The sequence below is a fragment of the Hylobates moloch genome, unplaced genomic scaffold (genome assembly GCF_009828535.3).
Source record: "Hylobates moloch isolate HMO894 unplaced genomic scaffold, HMol_V3 SCAFFOLD_3, whole genome shotgun sequence".
Taxonomy (NCBI): domain Eukaryota; kingdom Metazoa; phylum Chordata; class Mammalia; order Primates; family Hylobatidae; genus Hylobates; species Hylobates moloch.
Genome location: NW_026652278.1, coordinates 80,067,799 through 80,092,313, shown reverse-complemented (window position 1 = coordinate 80,092,313; position 24,515 = coordinate 80,067,799). Strand labels below are relative to the sequence as shown.

The following is a 24,515-nucleotide window of genomic DNA, read 5'->3' as shown; positions in this document are numbered from 1 at the left end:
GCCTCTCCGAGTAGCTGGGACTACAGGCGCCCGCCACCACGCCCGGTTAATTTTTTTTTTTGTATTTTTAGTAGAGACAGGGTTCACCATGCTCTCGATCTCCTGACCTCGTGATCCGCCTGCCTCGGCCTCCCAAAGTGCTGGGATTACAAGCGTGAGCCACCGCGCCCGGCCTCATATATTATGATTTAATGTTATTAATATTATTTAATATTATTAAATTTGAAGGAGGCATGAATTTCAACTTGAGGACCTGAGATGGCCTCAGAGGGGAAGTTTGAATTGGGTCTTGATGGAGGAGTAGGGCTCTGTAAATTTCAAACTGGGAGCACCCCAGTGGAGGGAGGGAGGGGGTGTGTGTGTGTGTGTGTGTGTGTGTGTGTGTGTATGTGTGTGTGTAGGATGTCCAGGAGTGGGCAAAGAGCTTCTTTTTCTGGAGCCCAAGGTGCATGGTTTGAGGAGGTCATGGTGGAGGCAGGTGATGAATGTAAAAACAAATAGAAAATGCTGTTAGGCATGGTGAAACCTGTTCTCTACAAAAAATACAAAAATGAGCCAGGCATGGTGGCGGGCATCTGTAATCCCAGCTACTCTGGAGGCTGAGGCAGGAGAATCGCTTGAATCTGGGAGGTGGAGGTTGCAGTGAGCTGAGATCACGCCACTGCATTCCAGCCTGGGCAACAAAAGCAAGACTCTGTCTCAAAAAAATGCTATTAGGACCACAGTCTTAACTTAGGTACCCAAAATGTCTGGAGTCTATTTTGTGCACAATAATGAAGTCTCTAGAAGACTTTTTGTTTGCAACTTGATTGTTGCTTTAGAGGATATTAATTTCTTGTCAACTCTTACATAAATTGTGTTATTTGTTGAAGGTTTAGAGGAGGGCTGTATTGTGAGCAGATATGATCTCAAGAGAGAAAATTCTTGTGGAATGTATTAGAGGGCAGATGCTAGGGTCAGGAGACCCTGCGGGACGCTGTTGCATGAGTCCTAGGGAGGAGGTGATAGTGCTGAACCTGAGAAGGGAGAGTGGAACTCGGGAAATGTTTAGGAGAGAAGTTGAAAGGCCTCCGCCAGTCCAGGATGTGGGCTTCGTTAGCACATGTGTGGTGATGCTGTTCTCAGACACGTGAGAACAGACATGGCAGGTGGTACCGGGGGAAGCTTAGGACTAGTGGGAGTGTGACTGGGAGCATGTGAGGGAGGAGAAGGGGAGCGAGTGCGAGCAGAGGGGCATATCATTGTGCCTGCAAGCCCAGGGGGAGAGGGTATTAGGCAGGGCTGCAGGCTGGATGCTGGAGAACCGTGGAAGACAAAGACTGAGGAGGGCCCCCGTTTGTTGATGACTTTGGCAGGAGCTTCAGAGCAGAGTTGTGGAGCCTGAGGCAGGGTGAGGGGGCGAGTGGCCAGGATGTGCCGGGCAAGCAGGGCCAGGTGTAAGAAAGCTGGTGTGGAGGCAGGGAGGGACCTGTGTCCTCTCCTCCCCATGGGTGGTCCCTGGTGCCCACTGACCCTCAGCTTCCTTTCCTGGCAGTTCCACAGTCCAGCCTTGTCATGGGGCGAGCAAGGATCTTCTTCATTTGATGTCAAAGATGCTTCATTCTGGAACTTTCTGTGTGTTGTTCCCCTGTCCTGGAATGTTCTTCCTAGGGGTTTCCAGAGCTGCTTCTCCTCACCAAGGCAGGGTCTTTCCTATCCCACCCTGAAGTCCCCTCCCATCCAGCATTTATTTTCTTTGGGGCTCTTCTCACTGTTGGAAATTATCTCCTTGTCTATTCTGCTATTGATTTGTTCTGGCTTGTTCTCAGCCTCTGAAATGTTAAGTTCTGCGATACAAGAACCCCAGGGGTTCATTCAGTTTTGTTTTCCTGTACCCGGGGAGAGACAGACACAGAGTGCTCAGTGAGTACTGGGGGAAGAAGGAAAGGGTGGGTGCTGGCAGGACTCTGGCAGGCTTGGGTATTGGGAAGGCCTGGTGATGGGGCCCCTGAGAGCCCAAAGAGGATGTAGCGAGGCTGGCAGGCAGAGAGGCGATGTCAAGGCCTGACCTGGGCACCGTCACCTTGCATTCCTTGCAGGAGTGGACTGGCCCATGTTCCCCGAGCTGCCTCCTTTCTCTAAGGTGCAGGACTCCTCTCTAGGGAGCTCCTCCCTGTCCCTGCAGTGTCCAGTGGCCTTTTCCAGAGTCCATGCCTCTCCTGGGTGCCTGGAGACCTGGTGGCTATTGCCTTTCTCATGCCCGTTCTGGATCAGGTTGATGTGAGGCCTGACAAGGCCTCAGTCAGCAGCCTTCGCCAGGGGCGGGTGGAGGTGCGTGTGGTTGGTGGAAGCTGCATTGGTGATAGTGGATGGGGCTGGCCAGTGTGTACAGGGAGCTTGCTGGGGAGGCCCTGGGACAAAGTCCAGAGCTCTGTGGGAGCCAAAGGATTCTGGGGAAGGGGCGCTATGTGGCCCAGTGGGGGAAGCCCCAGCTCTGTTCATTGTCTACCTGCTTGGGGAGTTCTCTCTGTGTGAGCAGCAGCAGCAGCAGACATTCAGGTTTTTTGGGGGGATGGGGTAGGGTGGCATTACAAATTTGGTTTCTTGCAGGGAGAAAAGGACTTTGTGGGAGAAGTGGGCTTCCGTGGCCCCATTCCTGGAGAGTGGCAGGAGGGCTGCAGCACGGGCTTGGGCTCCCCACTGTTACTCTGCCTCCAGCCCCACCCCAGATGCAGCTGGACAGAAGCTTCAGGGAAAAGAGGCTGAGAGTCGACCTTGTCAGCCAACTGGAGCAGGCGGTGGTAGCCAGGGGCTGCCGTCCCTCAGAAACACTGGCTTCAGCCAGCACCACTGATTTCAGGTGTGAGGAGCCACTGCTGGCAAGGAGCTTAAACTCTCTCTAATGGATCGTAAACCCTCAGTCCCATTAGGGGCTGCTGAAATAGAAGCCAGAAATGCAGCAGTGGGAGGTGCAGAGGAGCTCTGACGACTTATGTCCTCCCGTGTGCATGTTCTTGTGTACTCATGGGTGCAAGACAGTTGCTACTTGCCCATGGCATCTCCTATTCCCTGAAGAAATAAAACAGTCCTGTGGGTTGAGATGGTTTTAGGTAGAGGGAGCTCAGGGAAGGGACTGAAGGAGACTTTTCCCCCAGCCTGAGAGGACTGGCCATGCTGGCATGAGGCATAAGGTCCCTGGGGCCACATGGGTGTCCCTACCTTACTCATGGACTCATGCAAGCCTTCATGGTACACATGCTTATATAGACGTGCAGAAAGGTATGCTCTGTAGACATGGCCAGTCTCTGCCATTTTAAAGACTTGCAGTGGCCTTAGAAGGTGCTGGAAGGAGCAGAAGCTTGTAAATGACAGGTCTCAGGGTCCCACCTTCATGCCCATCCTGCAGCTGTGCTCAGATCTGTGTCACAGCCAAGACCATGGGCAGTGAGGACCACTGGTGTTCTAAGGAAGAGACAGGGCTGCAGAAGCCGCCTGTGGACATGTGTCTTTGCCCTGGGGCTGACTAGCACTCAGCTCCGTGTGGACAGTGCCACAGGTAAGCTGTGACAGGGCTGTTTTTTAAGGTAAAGGCGTTGCTCTTTCACTTAATGTTTTCATACGCTATACCAGATACAATGCATCCAATGACCTTGATCTATCAGTTTGTTACTGCTGGGAAACAAACCGTCCCAAAACTTAGTGGCTTAGAACAGTAGTCATTTATTATTTTTTATAAGTCTATAGGTCAACTGGGCAGTTCCGCTCTGGGCTTGCTTGTGCATCTGAGTTCAGCTGGCTTGCAGCTGGGGATGGCTGCCTGGGTGCCTGCCTGACTCTCCTCTATGTGTCTCCACATTCCTCCAGCAGCTGGCCTGGAGATGTTCTCATGGTGGTGGCATGGTTCAAGAGTGGAAATGGAAATGCACAAACACTTTTTCAAACCTCTGTTTGCGTCAAGTTTACTGCTGTCCCATAGTTAAAGCGGGTCACTTGGCCGAGGCCAGAGCTGGAGCTGGAGTTGGAGGAGTCCTCACAGTGAGAGAACAAAAAGCCGGGGATTAGGAGCCTTTGCCAGGGGCCTGAAGGCAGCCAGTCTCCCATATTTAGGAATATCGTTTACACCACACTGGTTAAAGGTGGTTTCTCCAGGCAGTACCAGGCAATAGGACTTTCTGTGATGATCCATCTCATATGAGCTATAACTGTGTTGTCCAACATGGTAGCCACCAGCCAGATGTGGCTGTTGAGTACTTGAAATGTGGCTAGTGCACCTGAGGAGCTGAGCATGTAATTGTGTTTTTCTTCAATTAATTGAAATTTTAATGGCCATATATGGCTAGAGGTTGTGTTATGTACAGCCCAGATCCAGGGGGAAACCCTCATTGGCACCCATGGAAGGCTGTTATGTGCCCAGCACAGCTGCCCACTGCTGGTTTTGGTGCGGGTGGCCGCTGGGTGCTAGATGTCCTCCAGCTTATGATGGACAGATTTGCATTGTGCTGTGCTCCAGAGAGGGCAGGACTGGGGCTGACACCAGCGCTGGTGTTTCTGGTTGGGGCTCCTGAGCCATCTCTGCACACTTGCCCTGCTACTCCCTCTGATTGGTTAAGAAGAGGTCTTTATCTTCTTCACCTTTTCTTTCAAGAAGCTTGGGAGCTACAGATCCCCATGGCCCTGAACAGACTGATGGAGACTGAGTTGCCTCTCTGGGAACCCCAAGGGTATTGACAGCCTGGGGCTTGTGTGTTGGGGGCCTGGAGCACTGGGCAGGTGTAAGGCACAATATTGTCCTCAGTTGGCTACCTTTCTTCACTTTGGGGGAGCCCTGTGCTGGCCACTTCATCTCAGCCCTGGGGCTGGCCCTCCTTCCTGTCTGACACAGTGGGCAGAGCAACACCAAGACCCTTGTGTTTTGTGAAGCCAGTGGGTTTGGGCACATGGCTGTGCTCCAGGGACCAGGCTGCTGATGGACAAGGGGCCGGCTGAGGTCATGGTTGGGTGATCATGCATTTGCCATCTCTAGAGGGCCCCCAGTTCTCATTTGTATGCTGCTGTGCCCTCCCCATGCACCACCAGGAGGTGGGCTCCCTGTACTCCCAGGTGCAGGCTCCTGAGACACAAGCAGGTGGCCCGCACAGGAAGTGTGGTTATTCAGAGTCCCAGGAAAATGGTAGTTGGCTATTTTCATCCCATTTTACAGAGAGCCCCTCAGGCTCAAAGGGGATAGTGATTTGCCTGAGGGCTTCAGAGACTGTACTGAGTCCTAAGTGTCGGGGTTCCTGGCAGGTGCTGAGGCCCTAGTCTAGGGCTTTCCCTCTGTAGTGGTAAGGGGGGCCCTGTGCACAGCCCCCAGCACCCTCATTACGATGGCCGTGGTGCTCTGCTCTCCTCCCTCGCGCTGCTTGGTTCCCCATGATGGCTCCTGTCACACAGTCCAGCTGGGACTATGCTTAGTGGTGAGCCTGTCCTCTTGGCACAACAGGGAGCCTGGGACTCCTGCAGCAGCTTGCATGGCACTTGGCATGAGTGTAGACCAGGAAGTTTGCAAAATGAGTACAGAGAGAGTTTTGGAGAGGGACAGGTTGGGAACAAAACCTGGTTGAGCTTACACTGTTTATTTGGATTTTGATCTTGGTGACTGCATGGGACAGGCCGTGCCTGTGGGCATCCCAGGGCATGGGGACAGTGCAGCTTGTGGGTCTGGGCAGACCTAGACTGTTCTTTGGAGGGTGTGACTCAGGCACGGGTCTTGCTTATGGGAGGTGGAATGCAAGGATGGGCCAGATGCAAGAAACATCCCAGGCTGCGAAAAAATGGCCTGTGGATTGAGACTCTGGGCTGCACATGACCCACCTTAGGCAAGCAAAGGCATTCACTGGCTCATGGAACTGGAAAGTTCTGGAGAAACAGGCTTTAGCCTCACATGCACCCAGGGGCTGAAAATGACATCGTCAGGACCGTGTCTCACTCTCAGACCCGCCTGCCTCTGTTCCTGGGCATGTCTCTTTTTGGGAAAGCCAAATGGCTTCTAGAAGGCTGCTGCTAAGAGATGATTTTGGCACTGGTTGAAAAAACTTTAGCACCCTCAGGCCTCACAAGGATAGATTTGTAGCAGTGTGCAGTGCAACTATATTGGCTTCCAGGTCCCTTCTTGTTGAATCTTCCATCCCTGGGTGGTTTGTGCCGACAGGCCTCTCTCCCAGTGATCACCAACATGCCAGGATGGGCTCTCTCTGTACCTCCTCGAACCCCGTGCTCATCCCTGATCCAGTCAGGATGTGGGCTTCTGACTGGACTTGGAGTGAGAGTCACTCCAGCTGGAAACAGGCAGGAGGAATGTTTCATCAAGGAAAATCAGGTCCCTGAAGCCAGACGGGGTCCCACGCCTCAGGGCTGGGGTGCTGTGGTGCAGGCTGTGCATTGGCAGGATTGGTGCAGGGACTGAGGGCTTTCACTGCTTATCTGCTGAGGCCAGGCCCGCTCCAGTCAGGGGCCTCAACTGGCCATGGTTGGTCAAGGACCCTCATGTTGGGAGCAGAGGGAGGCGAAGGGGAATGGGGATGTTAGGGCCAGGGACCGCCAGCAAATGTGGCTGAAGGCCAGAATGGCTGTGATTGGGCCCATATAGAGAAAGAAAGAGAGCTTGTCATGAATCAAGGGCACTTTCTGGCCATAGAACCTGTTGGATGGCATCTAACCTGTGGGGGGAGACAGCCAGGGCTGGACACTGGTGAGCGCTGCTGGGTCTACGCTGGGTCCTCCAACCTCTTGTTTAGGGGAATCACTGAGGCCGACTTGGACCCTCATTTTTCGTGGTGGCCTGCAGGGGTGGAACGTGTTGGAGTTAGATACCCTCCCTGGTGCATTCCCACTTAAAGATGATTTTTCTCCTCCTCCTCTTCTTCCACTGCTCAGATATCCGTGGGCTTCAAAGCTTTCTGGACCAGGCCTCAAGGCTGGGCCTTGACGTCTCTTTACAAAAGGTGGACAAGAACATTAGCCACGTATTCACCAGCCTCTTCACCACGATGAAGACAGAGGAGCTGAATCGCTACCGGGACACGCTTCGCCGCGCCATCCTGCTGCTCAGCCCACAGGGAGCCCACTCCTTCATCAACGAGGTAAGTCATGGGGGCCTGAGGCCTCAGGGGCCTGGTGCCCAGGGCTCTGCAGAAGATGGCTCAGGTGGGCTGCAGGGCACAGTCCTCTTACGCATGGCCTAAATGGACATGGAGGCCTGTAGGTGCTCGGCCCACAGCACACAGCCTGTAAGGGGGGATTCTCTGAGCACTACTTGGCTCCTGATTATTCCCTGACAGGTGAGTCAAGGCCTGCCCAGCCTCTGAGAAGCTGTGGGGAGGCTGGTGGGAAGCCTGTTTACAAGTCACTGCCAGAGATTTCTGAGGCAAGACTCAGGCCTTTTTTTTTTTCTTTTTAATTTTCCTCTTTGTTGACGGGTGTAAGCCTCTAGGGATAAAATAAATTTCCAGCTTTCTGCAGAGGTGGGTAGGTCTGCCTTGGGATTTCTCAGCACCTGGAGGAGGTGTCTTTGCCTATTGTTGAAGGATACATTAGATGTTCTTATTTTTTTGGCACTTGGGCTAATAATCAGTGTGTATTTCTTTTAAAAACATCTTTGTTCGAGGTTGGAGCCTTCTAATGAAGACAGGGCCCATCAGTTTAAGAATCCATTAGTTAGTAAAGAATCCATTAATTTGTAAAGAATCCATTAATTTGAGAACAAACTAGAAATAACCTATGAGTTGGCTGATTGGCACTGGCCCAGGTAGTCTAATGGCAGAGAGGTGATAGGCTGGAGTTGGCAGGTGTCCCTCTGGCCTGGGTTGGTTTTGGGGGGTGAGCTGGGGATGTGGTATGCCTGGGAGCAGAGGCAGATTGAACAGGTCACGGGGTGGCCAAGGGCTCCCTGCAGGTTCTCCAGACAACCCCAGTCACCTTGTTGGTCCTCTCTGATTGAAAGTAAACTGAAGTGAAACATGGCATTATACTAATTCCATTTGATGTGCTTTGCTTGCTTATTCTGCTTTTCCTTCTAATTAATTATTACTCAGAATGCTACCTCATGCATCAGGAGCCAGCCCAAAGCCCACTGCTGGGGAACTTAAAATTTGGAATGCTTAATGTGGTACAATTGGCCAGCAGCCCTGATGCTCTCTGCTAATCAGGCCCCGAATCACGCCGGTGGTCCGCCAGGCTGTGATGTCCTGTCGGCTCCCGGCATTTTCACCAGAACATGTTGCCCTGTATGAAGTGATTCAGTCCAGTAATGGGCAGCCTGGGATTAGCAGCACTAACATGTCCATTCTTTCTCAGAATATACCCAGCTGTGCGTTTGTAAAAGTCTGCTCAGGGAATGGCTCTTCTTGCAGTATTTCCCCAGCTGGATTCTGTACTGGTGATGGTGTCGACTAATCTCGTCACCGGCCCCCTCCTTTCTTGCTTCTTGCCAATTCCTTGCCCCTTCCCCTTGCTTCCTTTCCTCCTTGCTCTGCTGTGAAGCTTGGGGGTGGAAAGACTATTGGCTTTGGAGTTTAATGGATCTGGGGGCAAGTCCCAGCTCCCTGACTTATTATTTGTGTGACCTTGGGCCATTTGCATCACCGTCTTAGCCTCTGTTTCTTCATCTGTTAAAAGGGATGAAGGAGACAGCTATGATAAAGCATTTAGCATATAGCTTTTTAAGAAGCATCTGTTTTCTTTTCACTGCACATATTCATGCATTTTCCTTCTAGAGGATTTTAGCCCCTTCCTGTTTCTACCCCTGTGAGGATTTAACACATAACTAAGACTGGCCTAAGGATGTTATTTCCAAGTGGTTAATTATGCAAACGTCTGCAGTGGTGGATTCGCTGGGCTTGCTTTGTCCTGCTTGCATTGCTGAGTGTGACGGGACTGGGGAAGGCTCTGGGGTGGCCACTGTTTTTTTTTGTCAGGCCATTGTTTTATTTTTAAATTTCAACTTTTATTTTAGATACAGGGGGGACTTGTGTAGATTTGTTACATGGGAATCTTGTGTGATGCTCAGGTTTGGAGTACGGATCCTGTCACCCAGGTGGTGAGAATAGTATCCAATAGGTCGTTTCTAAACCCCCCACCCTCCAATATTCTGCAGTTTCTTTTGCTGGACTCTTAACGTCAGCCAAGTCCCTGGGAGTGTTGGCGGGAGATTGAGGGGAACGATGGCATTTGGACTTTGGGCCAACAGCTCTGACCGTAGTCTTCAGTCTCCGCCGATGATAAGAGTCTTGATCCCTGTTCCCATGCGCCTGCCATTGGGAGGGAGGAAGCTGAGGTTTCTTGGGTGCCCACGATGGCTCTGGCCCTTTGTGCATTCTCTAATCCTCACACTTTGCAGACGGAGGAAATGGAAAAGCTAAAGATGTTAAATGACTTACTTAAGGTCACACAAATAGCCACTTAGGCACTGAACAGGATTAAAGTCTGGATTTTACTCCCTCCAGAGCCCCTCTCTTCCGTCTGTGATGATTCCAGGAACACAGCCTACAGCACTGCACTTGCTAGAGTGGGGAAATAGGGCATGCTGGCTTCATCGGGGAAGATATGGTTCCACTGTCTCTGGCCAGGGTTTGGCAGAGTTTCTCAGGCTGCTTATACGCAAAGCATTTTAACGTATCTCCTAAGTGTGGTGGGAAAGAAATGTGGATTCTGGAGTAAACATGAGCTATCTCACTGGCTAGCCCAGCAGGTCCCCTAGGAACACCTGGGAATGCTGTCCCTGTGCGAAGCCTTCCTCACCACCTGGAGGCATTGCACGGGCTTCTTGAGCAGACTGACCCAACCTCCTCTTTGTTGTGACAAGGACAAACAATGTTCACAAGGATGACACACTGCCAGAACATGTCCTGAATTTTATGAAGCCCAAAGCACAGTTAAGGAGGAGTAAATGTCCCCTCAGCACCCCCAACACATCAACTGCATGTCAATGTTATGCTGCATCTGGGACGGCACAAATGAGCTAGAGTTGGGATGGTACGGATGAGCTAGAGTTGGCATGGGCTATGGGGCTTTCCTAGTTGTAAGTTCTCCTCTTCCCTACTCAAAAAGCCTAGCCAAATGGGAGTGAGTGAGGAAGACGGAGCTGCTTGAATCTTTTACATTTTGCAAAATGGCATTCATTCACTGCAGGTGGCTGTTGGCCTGGGGTCACATGACACTACCAGCCTCTCTGGGATTCTGCTTCTTGAGGGGCTGTGCTGGCGGGGCCTGCAGGTTCTGTGAGCCTGGCCTTGGCAGTGAGTGGGTGAGTAGAAGAGTTGTGGCAGGCCAAGGTGCTGGGGCCTGCCTGGGGACCCTGTGGCCTATCAGGCCCCACCTAGAGACCCCTCACATCCCTCACTTAGTCTTTATTCCACATTCATCCTCTGAGGCCTCCTCATCACCGTCTTCGTAGCCACCACAACACTGCATCATCTTAAAAAGGTGTGGAGAGGCTCCCCTCAGGGAGGATGGGCCTGAGGGTGATAGAACTCAGGTCTCCGGGTCCCAGGCCTGGGGCCACTATGGGGCTGCTCTGGGTACCATGGGGACTGCCGAGGGTACAGGCCATGGAAGGTCCCTTCCTCCAGGGGGGCCTGTTCTGCCTTGGGCTTGACCTTGGAGCCCTCCATGTGAGTGTGGGTGGCTCTTTCCAATCATACCCTAATTGGGGAGTGGATTGGACTCATTGGATCCTAGTTGGGCCTTGGTTCTTCTCCGGGCCACAGGTTGCTAAGTGGGACTTCAGTGCACAGTGACAACTACCTATGACGTTCTCCTCATGCAAGCCCATCAGCTTCCTCACCAGCTGGGGATCATGGCCCATAGAATTGCTGAAGTACCAAGGCAGCAGCTGCTGAGAGGGGCCTTGCTCTGGGAATCCTGCTGGTGGCTGCTGGAGCTTTCTCTCTTCTGCTCATGGCTCTTCCTGTCACTTCTCCAGCATTTACTGAGCTCCAGCCTGTGCCAAGTTCTATGTGGGCATGTAGGCTGTTGTCCCTGCTCTCACAGGGCTCCCAGCTTGGTGGGGAGGACCGAGGTGTGAACAGATGCCTTTACCTGTAATGGCAGAGGTGTGGCCAAGTCTTGTAAGAGCACGGAAGACAGAGTGATGTCCTCTGGCCAGGGAGAGATGGGGTCATCAGAGGGTCAACGGAAGCTTCCTGGACTAGGTGACTCTGGGTCTGGGTCTGTAGGAATGAACTTGCACTAGCTCTGTGAACAAGGAAGGGCTGGAGAGAGGGGTCAGGGGATCCCTATTGTATTCAGGAACTTGTGTGTTGTGCAGTTGCAGTCATGGGTGTACAGGGGAGGTAGTGGCTGGAGCTGAGGCTGGGATGTCAGCAGGGAGGGCTCCCTAGCCTGGGGCAGGAAATCCAGACTTCAGGACTGATGTGTTCTTGGGGTCCTTTTCAGGATGTTAGAGGTTAACACCCTACAGTTTGCAGGTCTTATTGTTCTTGTTCTTCTCCAGGTCAGGCTTGATGGGGAGAACTCCAGTTCACAGTCATTTGGCCCTGGGCTTCATTCCAACTTCCTGGAGGGATTCTGTTCATCTATTCATCTGTCATCCATCTCTCTCTCCGTTCGTCCATTCATCTGTCCATCTACTCATCCATCATCCAATCACCTACTCACCCAGCAAGTACCAATTGGGAGCCTCCTGTGGATGAGGAACCCTATCAAATGCCGAGGGGCATGGAATTCAGAGGCAGTGCCTCATCCTCTCCAAGATTGGCTATGATATGGAAAGTCATGGCCACACACCATGCCACTGCTGGGCATTCCAGTGGCTGGCAGAGCAGCTGTGCCCCAGCACTGTCATCCACTAAGGGCTCTCTCAGTGTCCATGGGCATTTTGAGGACTCCAGGGCTTTGTCCTTTCACCTCTTATTTATTGGTTGTATGCCACTGTCTCTACAATACATAGGCCTCCCTCTTTCCTTTTGTTTCCTCTGTATTTCCTCCTCTCCCTTCTAGTCTTTTGTTCCACTGGAAAGAGTGGAAAAGTTAAATGATTTTAAACCATTTGTGTTCTTTATGGAGAAGAGTTGCTGCTCCTTCCTTCCAGTTCGCAAGGAGGTGGGGCAGCCTGCCCAGCCCTGATGTCCAGGCACCTTCCGTTTCTGTATGTCCTGCAGATGTTGCATAATCTGTCCCTGTAACTAGAACGTGCTGCCTGTAGGCCAGGGACTGTGTGATGTTCACCATTTTATTTCCTGAGAGCAGCATGGGACCTTGTCTACAGTAGTGTTGAAGGACTAAATGAATGGGAATTTAATATTTCTTACTTCCAATAGAAATGGGGTCAGCTGTTTTTGTGTGTGTGTACTTTGGTTGCCTGTTTGGCTGGTCAACAACTCCTAGGTCAGCACATCAGCAAGGGCTTTGGTCTGAAAACTTCGGCTACCTAGTGACAGTTGTAGCAGATGGCATTGACCTCTGCAGTTAGATACCAGTGATCTCTTTCTGTAGAGAGAAGAACAGGAGAAAGAACAGCAGAGAGAATAGCTGATTAGTTGAACAGCTTTCCATTGCTCTGGTACAAGATGTCACTTTTCATCCAGGCTGGATGGAGTTAGGTTAAGGAAAATGGTGGAAGGGGCCACTCCCAACACCTCTCCCAGATTGGCTTCCCAGGCATGGAGTGTGCCTGGAGGTCAATTTAATCCTTCATAGAAGCCCAGCCTGGGTTTAGTCCTGTCTTCAAATGCATCGCTTCTCAGAGTTTGCTGCAGTGAGTGAAGCTCCTGCAATTTGAATATAAAGACTGTGCTTTTTAATACATTTATAGCAAAGGTAAATTAGCAATCTCAACGTTCTGTTGTCCCACATGATATATGCAAATATTTCTCACTCTAACAAGGTAAATGTTTAGCAGACGACTTTATCACTCAGAGCTAGGATAATTCTATGCCATTTAAGTATCATTTACCAGAATATTTTAAATTACTAATTAATTATAGGAGATTAATTTTTGAATATGGCCCTGCATTTGCATTTAATTATATCCCACTGTTTACGGATTTTAAAGCCTTGGCACTTTAGCAAAAGTGCTTCCAGTCTGAGAAATTTATATTTTCTCTTAGAAATTCTTAGAAATAAGATCAAAAGAAAGAAATGTTTCTAGATTTTGTTCAGATGGGCTTGAAACTCAGTGGCTGCAAGCGGCAGCCAGAACACGGGGCCTGGCTGAGTTCGGGAAGGGAACAGAGAGCTGTCCTGTTAGGATCTGTGTTTGAGGCTCTACATGGCTCTGTCCCTTTCCTCCTCTGTCCCCACCCTCCTGCTCATCTTTCCAAAGTCCCTGACTGCTGGGGAAGCTGCTGTGAGCTCTGTCCAGGTGTCAACCAGCACTGGTCTTGCAGGCCTCTGGCATCCTAGCCCACTATCCCCTCTCCATGACAGCACCATCACATCCCTCAGAGCCTGCTGCCTCCTGAACACACCTCCATCGCCACCTCATCCCAGAGCTAGCCCTACACCCACTGCTTGTGCTGTGACCCTCTATTGCATCTCCCTCCTTGTGTGATCTGGGAATGCTAAGGGCAGGAACTGGGGCCTGTTAATCTTTCTTAATCACATTTTCAGGGGCCATGCATTGTGGCTGGTAAACAGATGGATGGAGGGTGGGACCCCAGGAGCACCAATTTCTGTCCCCACACAAACATTGTCTAGAACTTCATTTCCCCACTGGGCAAATGAAACACATTCTTAACACTCCAGCCAAGCAGGGGCATCAAGTAAAGCATTGTAAGAATTTAATGTTTGATTTTTGATATTTCAAAGGAACATCTAAGCAATCATCAGGGAAAAAGGCCTGAGTGCTGCTGGACTTTCTGGTGTTTATTTTCTGGTTGGCTGTTGTTTCTATTATGAGTTTTATCTCAAATCATGCCATCCCATTCTTGGTGCTCAGGGGTGCTGAAAGCCTTACAGAGACTGTCTGGGAGGCCTGTCTGGGGTAAAGAGGACTGTGAACCTGAAGCATGGGCCTGAAGACACCTGGTGGCCTTTCCTTCCTTTGTGGGTCATTAAATAGCAGAGCAGAGTGTCAGCTCCTCCCTGCAGAGTATCTGTGGCTTATTAGCAGGTAGCCCCTTTGGCCAAGGAGGCAGCAGACATGAGAAATAGGCATTTACAAAGGGAAACAGCCTGCAGCAGCTGAAATGGCTCAATTACCCTTTCTGTTCCCAGATCCCCAAGGGTGTTCAGCCTTGGGGGGGCCTCGCGCCTGAGCCTGAGGTGAGTCAGCCTGTTTGTTGACTGAAGAGCTGATTGGGGAGCTCAGCGGGGAAGCTGTAAGAAGACGTGGTGGGAGGCAGGGGGAGGGGGTGGGTCATGAGAGGCAGAAATGAGAGAGATTATCTAAATTGGTATGAATTTATCTCAGAGAAGCTATCTGTGCCATGTAGCCCACATCTGGTGCCATTCTCTGCACATGGCATCCCTAAACAGAGCCCTCTCCTGGTGCTGGTGAGATAAGAGAGTTCCCTGACCCCACTTGCAGGATGTGTGATAGGGATGTGGCTCCTTTGTTCGGCTGCTTGCTCCTTACGGGAGAGGGGACATGCAGACGGGCAGGTGCAGGAACTGGGGTGAGCGCTTTTGGGCTCTGGCCCCACGGTAGCACTAGGGGTGGGTGCCTGTGACTCCCAAAGCCCCAGTGGGCATGATACAGTGCTCTTTTAGCTCCTGCCATGTGCAGATGGCTTAAGCGTTAACCAGCTCAGTGCCCTCTTGGTACTCAGGTCCTTGTCTGGCATCCAGGAAGAATCGGGTCACACAGACAAGTTGAAGGATGGTAAATGCAGGGGATTTTATTGCCAGATGGAAGTGGCTCTCAGCAGGATGGATGGGGAGCTGGAAAGGGGATGGAGTGGGAAGATTATATTCCCCTGGAGTTCCACCATCCTGCTGCTGATCTTCTCTCTGACCATCTCCAGCCGAACACCTCTTGACATTCAGATGCTCCTTCTCTCCTTTCCTTCTCTACTGTGTCACTCTTCTGTTCCTCTGCCCTTTTCTGCTTATGGAGCCTAGGATTTGGCGTTTATGTGGGTGCAGGATAGGGGGGCATGGCAGGCCAAAAGGCAACATTTGTGTGTGAAAACAGGAATGACTATTCCCATTCAGGGCTGTGAGTTTCCAGGCTTGAGGGTGGAGCCTTTGCTGGGGAACTTCCCTCTTCTACCCAGTATTTCCAGGCCTCCTGTCTACATCACTGGTAGGAATCTGGCCTTGGTGGTCACCTGCCATCTGTGCTTGAGCTGCCAGTCCCCTTGGAGAGAAGAAGGGCTCTGCATCAGCTAGCTGTGTGCAGTGTAACAAACGATCCTAAAACTCAGTGTCATGCAACAGTAAGCGTGTGTTGTTACTCATGAACCTCCTGGTCAGCAGACCTGGGTTAGATTCACTGGATCTCAGCTGGGCTGGCTCATGCATCTGGGCTGGCTGGTGAGGATGGCATTGTGACTTCTTCTGCAATCTCTTGGCCAGAGCAAGCCATGAAGTCAGCCCAACAGGCAGGGGAAAGAGACTCCTCCTCTGGATGGAAGACTGCTCTTGAGGGGGGAACTGCAAAGTCACATTGCCAAGGGAGTGGCTGCCTTAGGCATGGAGAGTTGGGACCATTTTGTTGTCCATCTAGCATAGGCCCTAGTGTGCAGATGAGCTTCCTGGGTGGAAGCAGATGGTGGCAGTTCTGCAGGTGATCTGGGGCCATGTTCCTCCTCACTCTTACTTTTCTTCAACATTGTTCAACTTTGGGGTGAACGTGGTAAAGAGGGGGTTGTGGAGCAGAGGGAGGGATAAAGGCAGCCTTTATTTATCAAGTTCACCATATTCAGACTCTGAAACTCACCAAATCTTCTCAACAATGCTGGAAGAGAAGGGCTAGGATGGAGCTTTGAGCCTGCAGGGATTTTGGGGTTTGCTTATGGTCCAAAAGATGAAAAATGACAGAGCTGGGCTATGAATGCTGAACACCCTGACTCAAAGCCCAGCTTTTTTCTACAATGTGCTGTTGGGAGACGAGGCTTGTTGCCATTGACAGATCAAGGGAGACCCCGTTTTTCTCCTGGAGTGTGACACAGAGCAGACTAGGTGAACATTGCCACGGAGTAGCAGGTAGCATGAGGAGGGGGACTGGACACCTCTGAATGCTCATATGGAGATGGGGACAACCCCCAGTCCTCTCTCTGCCAACACATCTGCAGAGAGCCTGAGGGGATGGATGGGCTGTCTCTGCCTCTCCATGGACAACTAGAAGAGCAGTTTCCACAACCTCCCAGGCACCCGAGAGTCTGGGGACATTTTATATAGGCTTTCTGTCTACAGGGCAGGGAAGGGCAGAGTCCAGGCAGACCCAGCCCCTTTCCTGCCCTGCTTTCTCACCATGTGGCTTTCTGAGCTCTGGTTCCTTATCTGCTCAATGGAGTTAATACTTGATTCACAGCGTTCTTCTAAGTACAGGGTATTTTGGGGTGTAGGCTTTCCTTTTTCCTTTCTCACAGTGCTTGACATGGGTACGGGTACCCAGAACATGCCCAGTGACTGATGTGTGAGTGGGGAGATCGATGAGTCTCAGAAAGTGTAAAGATATGGGCATGAAGGGCATTGAGAAAAGTGAAAAAATCTTCTGTGACCCTGGGCAAGGTCAACATTCTGAGGTTTGGGATGTGCTAGTGCTTGACATCAGGGATTGGGCTGGTGACCTGCTGCTAGGTCGGTGGACCTAGGAGAGAAGTGGCAAGGTTGGTGGGCCGTTACCAGGTGTGTGTACACTTCACCTCCCTGTTGCCTGCTGTGCAGGGCGTGGTGTGGCCTCTCCCTCTCCCCAGTGCGTTACCCACATATCTGCACTATCACCAAGGTATGCTGTGAGCAGTGTCGGGGGAAAGCAATGTACAGGGTTGTGGTCCATGGTTCGAGTCATGGAGCCTGGGGGAAAGGAGCTGCTGTAGGAGACAAGTGTGAAAGTGTGGGAGAAAAGAACTGGAAGGAGGTAGATCATCGCAGGAAAAGCATACATGAACTCTCCCAACCCCATCCAAGAAGCCCTGGGTACATGGGCACAGGGAGGGCAGGTAGAGGGTTTCCTACCCCAGGGAGATGCAGGACTGGAACCACTTCGATTTAAATGAGAAAAGGCAGGGCAGAGCACCCGAGGATGTCCCCCTCCTCCCACACCTATTCTGCCCATTCTCCTCTTCACAGAGGAAACCTGAGGCTTTCAGATGCTCAGCTGGGGCCACAATGATGCTTTTCTTTCCAGGGCTGGGGCTGCTGGTGGGATAGATGAAGGAGCATTGTCCTTGGAGGAAATGGACACAGAATCAGAGCCCAACTCTATCAATGCCATCTTTTTGAGGCTATTTACTGGTCATAAGCTGGGGTATTAATACCTTCCCAGAAGGTTGTCATGGGAATTAAATGAGGGAATGCTCTTGAGAGGGCCTGGTGCAGGGGTGGTGCTCTGCAAATCGTAGTTTCATTATTGTGCCTGTGGAGGTGTTTGGCTGAGATCGTAGAACCAATCTGGGGCTGTTGGGGTCAAGCATTGGGAGGTGTCAGTGACTCAGAGATGGGGAGCTGTGGCCAGCCTGGGAGAAGGATAGCTCCCACTCACTCTGTGTCAGGAAGCATAGCTCACAGAGCCAAGTGAGGAAAGCCAGATGTGGGGTGCACCTCGGGTGGTAAGAGGAGGGGCTAGGAAAAAGTGACAAAGTGCTCACGATCTCCAGCCAGCCCAGCTGGGGTTGAGAACTGGCTTGCGGTCCAGCACTCAGCTGGAGAGGATGTTAGAGTCCAAGAGGGAGGGGGAGAAGAGGAGGGCTAAGTGCTGCCTGGACTCCAGATGCTGGCTAGGCACTTTCGGATCTTGTTCAGGAGCAGGGTGAGAGTTCACAGGGCACCTCTCATCTGGGCTGTTATTGGAGCACATGTGCAAGAGCAGCTACTAGTGGCTTTTCAGGAGTGCTGGTTACTGGGCTGATAGAAGGAGGGACAGCCGCTGGTGCTTTCTGCCTGCAGAGTTACTCTTCAGATGAGAAGGCATCTCTCAGCAGCCTGTCGGTGGCCAGTCCACCACTAAGACAGAATGGGCTGCATCCCTAGACCTCTTAAACTGGGTGCTTTGGGGGAGAAAGACATGGTCTCTGCCCCTGAAGCACCGCCAGACTACACTAGAGAGAGAAAACATACACTCGGGAAGAACAGCGACTACTCAGTTGGAGACTGCCCTGTGCCTAGCGAAGCAGGGTGGGAAAGGGGCCGCATAGCTGCCGCTTCTCTCTGCCCCATGATGATCAAGTGGGACCATCCCATCCAGGCCACCATGTGAACTACTCTTGGATAATTCTGTAACTTGGAGCTTTTGAAGACAATCAAAGGGTCAGAGAAGAATGGCTAAAGCCACCCTTTGGCGTGACAGCCAGGTCATAAATCCAAATGCCTGTGGCATCCAGGCAGGGATATTAAGGCAGACAGCAGATGGGCTGTAAGAACTGAGAGTATTGCAGCTGCAGGCACCTGAGGGAAACATCCTTTTCTGAAGAGGACTGTTAGGCTCTGCCAAGATTCCCCTGAGAAGGCCTGGTGTGGTCACTATTTCTTGTGTCTCAAGAGGAGCCAGAAATTTGGACTTTCTGTGAAATCTCTTAGTTTTTAAATGTTTGTAGCTAATTACAAAAATGCTGAATGCTTTGTTGGCCAACTCTGCCTGTGGCAAGGCTGATAAGGCTTGCAGGCTGCCAAGTGGTAATGTCTGATTTATTGCATATATACTGTCAACTTAAGCTCATTAACTATGAGCATAGTGTGAAGCGAGCCCTGTTCCCCTTTCCCAGTCCTTTCTTGCTGAGGATAGGCAGTCATTCTTAGCACAGTGGTCCTAGGAGTTCTTATTTCTTTTCTTTTCCTTTTTTTTTTTTTTTTTTTGAGACGGAGTCTCACTCTGTCGCCCAGGCTGGAGTGCAGTGGTGCGATCTCAGCTCACTGCAACCTCCGCCCCTCCAGGTTTAAGCAATTCTCTGCCTCAGCCTCCGGAGTAGCTGGGATTACAGGCGTGTGCCACCACGCCTGGCTAATTTTTTGTATTTTTAGTAGAGGCAGGGTTTCACTATCTTGGCCAGGCTTATCTTGAACTGCCGACCTCGTGATCCACCGGCCTTGGCCTCCCAAAGTGCTGGGATTACAGGCATGAGCCACCATGCCCAGCCAAGTTCCTGTTTCTTTCCTTGGCTCCTCAAGGTACCAACCCTGTTTTCTGTGATTCCAACATCCTTCTTACTTTTGTTGGTGGGTGCTGACCTGCCTTAGGGGTCTCTCTCATGCAGTTGGCCCTTGAACAATGCGGAGATTAGGGGAACTAACCCCCCATGCAGTCAAAAATCTGTGTATAACTTTTGACTCCCCCAAAACTTAACTCCTAAAGCTTACTGTTGGCCAGAAGCCTTACCGATAACATAAACATTTGATCAACACAAATTTTGTATGTTATAGGTATTATATACTATATTCTTATGGTAAAGTAGAGAAAATGGAATTAAGAAAATCATAGGAAGAGAAAATATATTTACTACTCATTAAGTGGAAGCAGCTCATCATAGAGGTCTTCGACCTTGTTATCTTCATGTTGAGTAGGCTGAGGAGGAGGCGGAAGGGTTGGTCTTGCTGTCTCATGGGTGGCAGAGGCGGGAGAGATGGAGGAGGGATAAGGGGAGGAAGGAGAGGCAGTCACATTCAGTGAAACATTGATTGAAAAAAATCCACAGGTAAGTGGAGCCTCACAGTTCGAATCTGTGTTGTTCAAGAGTCAACTGTAGTTGCCAGAAGCTCTTGTTCTTCTTACCCGCCATTGCTCAAATTCTACCCTAAATGTGAACTGAGCTCTTTAACCATTATAGGCACTTTTGGTCTTTCCTGTGTGAAGGCCAGCTCTTTAGATGGGTGGTGATCATCAGTATTGGTTTGCTCTACCTAGCGGTACTCCACAAGGCTGCTGCTGGTTGTTAACTATCCTGGGACTGGCAGCTTTCAGTTAATGGGTCTTATAGCTTTTTCCTTTCTGCATTTGGGGCACACTGACTCTGCTGGCTCACTCTCTGTGCTGAGGTGGGGAGGGTTTCGGCCTGCCTGACCGTTAGCGTGAGAAGTAGCTTCCTATTTAGGGCCTGAGTGGCAAAGGCTTGCCCATTGGCAGTCACGTGGAAGCCATGGTGCTTTTATGTTCTACTGCCAGATTGTCTTCCTCCAGTCCCTGCTGTGGGTGCAGCATGTCCAGGGAGCCTGTCCAGGCCAGTGCTCAGGCATTACTGCATTGGGCTGTGGCCTCAATTTTCATGTTTTTCTAAAACCATATCTCACTTGCAGGGAGGGACCAACCTCACCTTACGATTGCTCCCTGAAGTGCATTGAAAGGGCTATGCAGAGTAGATGCTCAGCAAGTCACTGGCTGCATCAGCCAGGTCTGGAGGGAACTGCCCAGTTCCCCATATCACACCCAGGAGCTCTCCAGAGCCTGGGACTAAGGTTTCCACAAGCTCCTGACCTGGCTCTGTCCAGTTCCCTGTGTGACTATAGGGCACTGCCTTGCCTTTCTGGGTCTCATTTGCCTGTCTTGAAATGGATTCGATATTAATTGGGCAGTGAATATGGACCAGGCTCTGTTCTAGACCCTGAGAATATAAAGGGACTGAGACAGACAAGGTCCTTGTCTTCAAGAGCTGACATCTTAGTGGAGGTGGTGGTCAGACACTAAACAAATAAATGAGTAAACCAAAAGTCATGCGGGTAGTGATAACCTCCATGAGGAAAAATACAGTAAGGTAAGAAGAGAGTGGTTTGGTGGGGGCACCACTGTAGAGCAGTGGTTAGGGACAGTGATGCCAAGAAGGAGGTGTTTATTGAGAGACTGGAAGGATGTGGTGGAGCCCCCGAAACAAGATCTGCTGCAGAGAGATTGTGGCAGCTGGAATGTCGTGTGGTCATGAGGCTGGAATGAGCTCAGCACATTGGAGCATCAGTGAGGAGGAGGATGTACCTGGTGCCAGGTGAGCCAGGGGGAGAGTGGTGGCAGGTGACATTGGGGAGGTGTCCAAGATCAAAGCACTGGGGGCCCTCAGGCCTTTGTCTCATTTTGGGTTTGGTTTCAGTTGAATAGGAAGTCACTGGAGGTTTGTGAGCAGGTGAGCAGCATGATCTGGACAGGGACCAGGGTTAAGGTGTTGTCTCTGCCACTCTTTGACTCCATGGGAAGCAGCTCAGGGACACAGAAATCCTAAAGGAATGGTACTCTATAGTTGTCAGCTGACAGCCTGGGAGCTGAGAATGGCTACTCTGGGGAGGTGCTCCCTCTGTCTCCCTGCTTGCCTGGGCCACGAGGCCTGGATGGGTAGCCCCCTGCCTGGCAGCCTCATTCTGGGCTCCCTGCACTCAGGCCGCCTGCATGGGCCCTTGGTGTGGGAAGCCAGGCTGACTCCTGCTTTGTGCCTCACGGAGCGAGTTCGCAGGGGTGAGCTCAGCCTCTTGGCAGCCACCATGGCGGCTTCCTGTGAGGAGCAAGCAATCAGCCTAAAGAGCTTTGCACATTATTAATGTGTGTGCACATGGGCCTGCCTTGCTGCTCCAAGGACTCTCCTTGTGGAAGGGCTGAGAGAGGACGTGCCCTTTTTCAGTGCATCTTTCCTCTTTCTTTCCGCAGGGAATTCGGGGAAGCAGCAAAAGCAACAGCAATAACAAACCCCAACCACACAAACCTTCCATTCATCACCTAATGAGAATCAGGCAGGGCTGCTACCAAGCCCAGTGCAGGGCCTCACCTCCCCAGGGCTGCGATTTGTTTGCCCTTGTGCCAACAGGTAAACAAATCAGGGATGCCAGTGTGTAGACATGTGGGTGTGGGGGTGGGTGCAGATTTGCATGTGTTCCACCTTTGCCTGCCTGTTTCCACACTGGCCTTTGAAACTGTGTGATGCCCCTACCTCCACCATAAAGGACTCACTGGCATTGTGGGGGTTAGTGATATGGGACATCTCACACCACATCCCATTCTTTGTTGCTCCCAACTGCGTCCCCTCCACTCTCAGGATCACTGGTAGGTTCCAGGCTATGGCTCTAGGTTTGGATTGTAGCTTTGCCTTTAGGACAAGGTGGTCTTGAGTAGGTCCCCCTTCTCCTCCTGTGACCCAGTAGACTCCAATCCTCATCCCCACCATTCATTCCAGATCCCCCGGGCACTGGCAGTGTTGGGGTGGAGGAGTAGTCAGGCCTGGCATTGCGTGGAACCAAAACCATGACATGACTTGATTCAAAACTCAAGCAGTTGCCTGGTTCATCCTCAAAGCTGGACACCTTTCAGAGCCTTTACAATGATGCGTGGGTCCCTGGGTTCTGCTGCTGTGGCTCTGAAGTCCTGTGTCCCTGGACTCTGGACGTGAGCACTGCCCAGGCCCACACGGCAGGGCACTAAGCTGCAGAAAGTGGGGCCCAACAGTTCCAACTGGGCTCCCCTATTGTCTCCACCCCTCCCTCATGTGTGCTCACACCCCAGGGGTGGCCCTCAGGGTCAGTCCCATCAGAGGTAGCAGTTGTGGTCCAGGCATACTGGGAGACTTCAGAGGCCAATTAAAAGGTGAGGAAAAAATAAATTTATCTGTGAAATGGGGAACACTATTTGCACATTTAATTCAGTGACCAATTTAAAAAATCATGACTGTTTCTTTCTATGAGGGGCAGTGTCCTTTCAAATCCAGCTAGTTTTAGCTTCCAAAGGAAGATAGGTAAAGGGAAGTTGTATAAGCTATCCAGGCACCCAGTGGAGCTCCAGTGCCAGGGAGAGGCTGAGCAGGAATTCCAGCTCCAGGGCTGCTCATTTCTCTTCCAGCTGTTGGGTATTTCTTCCTATGCAGAAGGGGCCATGCCTAGGATGGCCGTCAGCCCCTGGAAATGCAAAGCAAGCACATCCCTGGCTCATTAATTGCTCTAAGTGAATGTGCAGGGAATGATCCTGCTTCTCTGACAGGGTCCCTGGCTCAGCATGTGGTACCTGTCCTCAGGGTAGGGAGCAGGGAACAGTTGGGGCCAGCAGAAAGAGCAGGGTTTTGGGAGTTACTCAGCTCTGCTTACTCTCTGAACCTGTGTCTACTGGTAAAATAAAGAAGCTAGTCCCTGCTCACCCCCAGGGCTGTGGTAAAGTTTAAAGGAGGTAATGTGTGGGGAAGTGCCTGGCTTGGAGTAGGTTAGTAAATGACTGCATTTGTCTCCCTTCTATGGCACAGGTTGCCCGTAGGTCTGTCACTCTGTCCAAAGCCAGGCTGTTGTCACTGCTCCCATTTCTCAGATACAGAGACTGAGGCCCTGTAGGGTTGTATTTGGGGCCCTGGGGTATCCAGTGGAACGTTTCTAAAGCAATCAAGGTAAGGAGCAGGCTTGAGGGGAGAGATGTCAGAGCAGGTAAGAGCATATCTAGCCTTTGGAGTTGTTTGTTTGGTGTTAGAATCCAAGCACTGCCCTTATGGCTGGTGGCTGTGGGCAAGTCATAAAACTTCTCCAAACCTTTGTTTTCTTATATCTAAAGTAGGGATAGTGGCAGGACTACATCATAAGATGTGATGAGAGTTTAACAAGACAGTCATTTGAAGTGTTTAGGATAGTTCCTGGTACATAGTAAGTGCTCAGTAAATGTCCCTGGTATTATTGTGGTCATGGTGATAATGACGATTTTGACGGTGATGATGCTGTTGATGGTGATAATGATGGTGAGATGATGGTGATGGTGGTGATGTTGATGGTGATAATGATGGTGAGATGATGGTAATGGTGATGATGGTGGTGATAATGATAGTGAGATGATGGTGATAGTGTGATGATGATGGTGATAATGATGGTGAGATGGCGGTAATGGTGATGATGGTGATGATGATGATGGTGATGATGATCATAAGATGATGGTGATGGTGGTGATGATAATGGTGATGGTGATGACGGTGATGGTGGTGATGATGATGATTGTGATGATAATTATGATGATGGTGATAATGATGGTGATGATGGTGATGGTGATAACGATGGTGAGATAATGGTGATGGGGATGATGGTAGTGATGATGATGGTGATGGTGGTGATGATGATGATTATGGTAATCATGATGATAATGGTGATAATGATGGTGTTGATGATGATGATGGTGTTGATGATGGTGATGGAGATAAATGATGGTGAGATGGTGGTGTTGGTGGTGATGATGGTGGTGGTAGTGATGGTGATGATGGTGATGGTGGTGGTGATGATGGTGATGGTGATAATTATGATTATGGTGCTGTTGATGATCGATGATGACAATGACAACAATGGTGATGACAGTGACATTGATGGTGATGATAGGATTGATAATGATTATGGTGATTGAAGATAGTGATTATGAAGACAATGATGACAGTGATGATGATGATGAAGATGATGCAGCTTGTGCTTTCCATCAGAACCACTCTGCCTTTGGCATCACTTTGGCTTTCTCA

General features: G+C 50.8%; 1 protein-coding gene across 3 annotated transcripts in view; it reads left to right on the top strand.

Annotated features, from left to right (window-relative positions):
- Positions 1 to 24,515, top strand: part of GRID1 (glutamate ionotropic receptor delta type subunit 1) — a 770,551-nt gene that overhangs the window by 221,306 nt on the left and 524,730 nt on the right. For all 3 annotated transcript variants that reach the window (XM_032141682.2, XM_058436447.1, XM_058436446.1), the window contains exon 4: positions 6,895 to 7,100. In XM_032141682.2, coding sequence (XP_031997573.1) covers positions 6,895 to 7,100 — 206 coding nt within the window. The remainder of the gene's footprint in view (positions 1 to 6,894; positions 7,101 to 24,515) is intronic.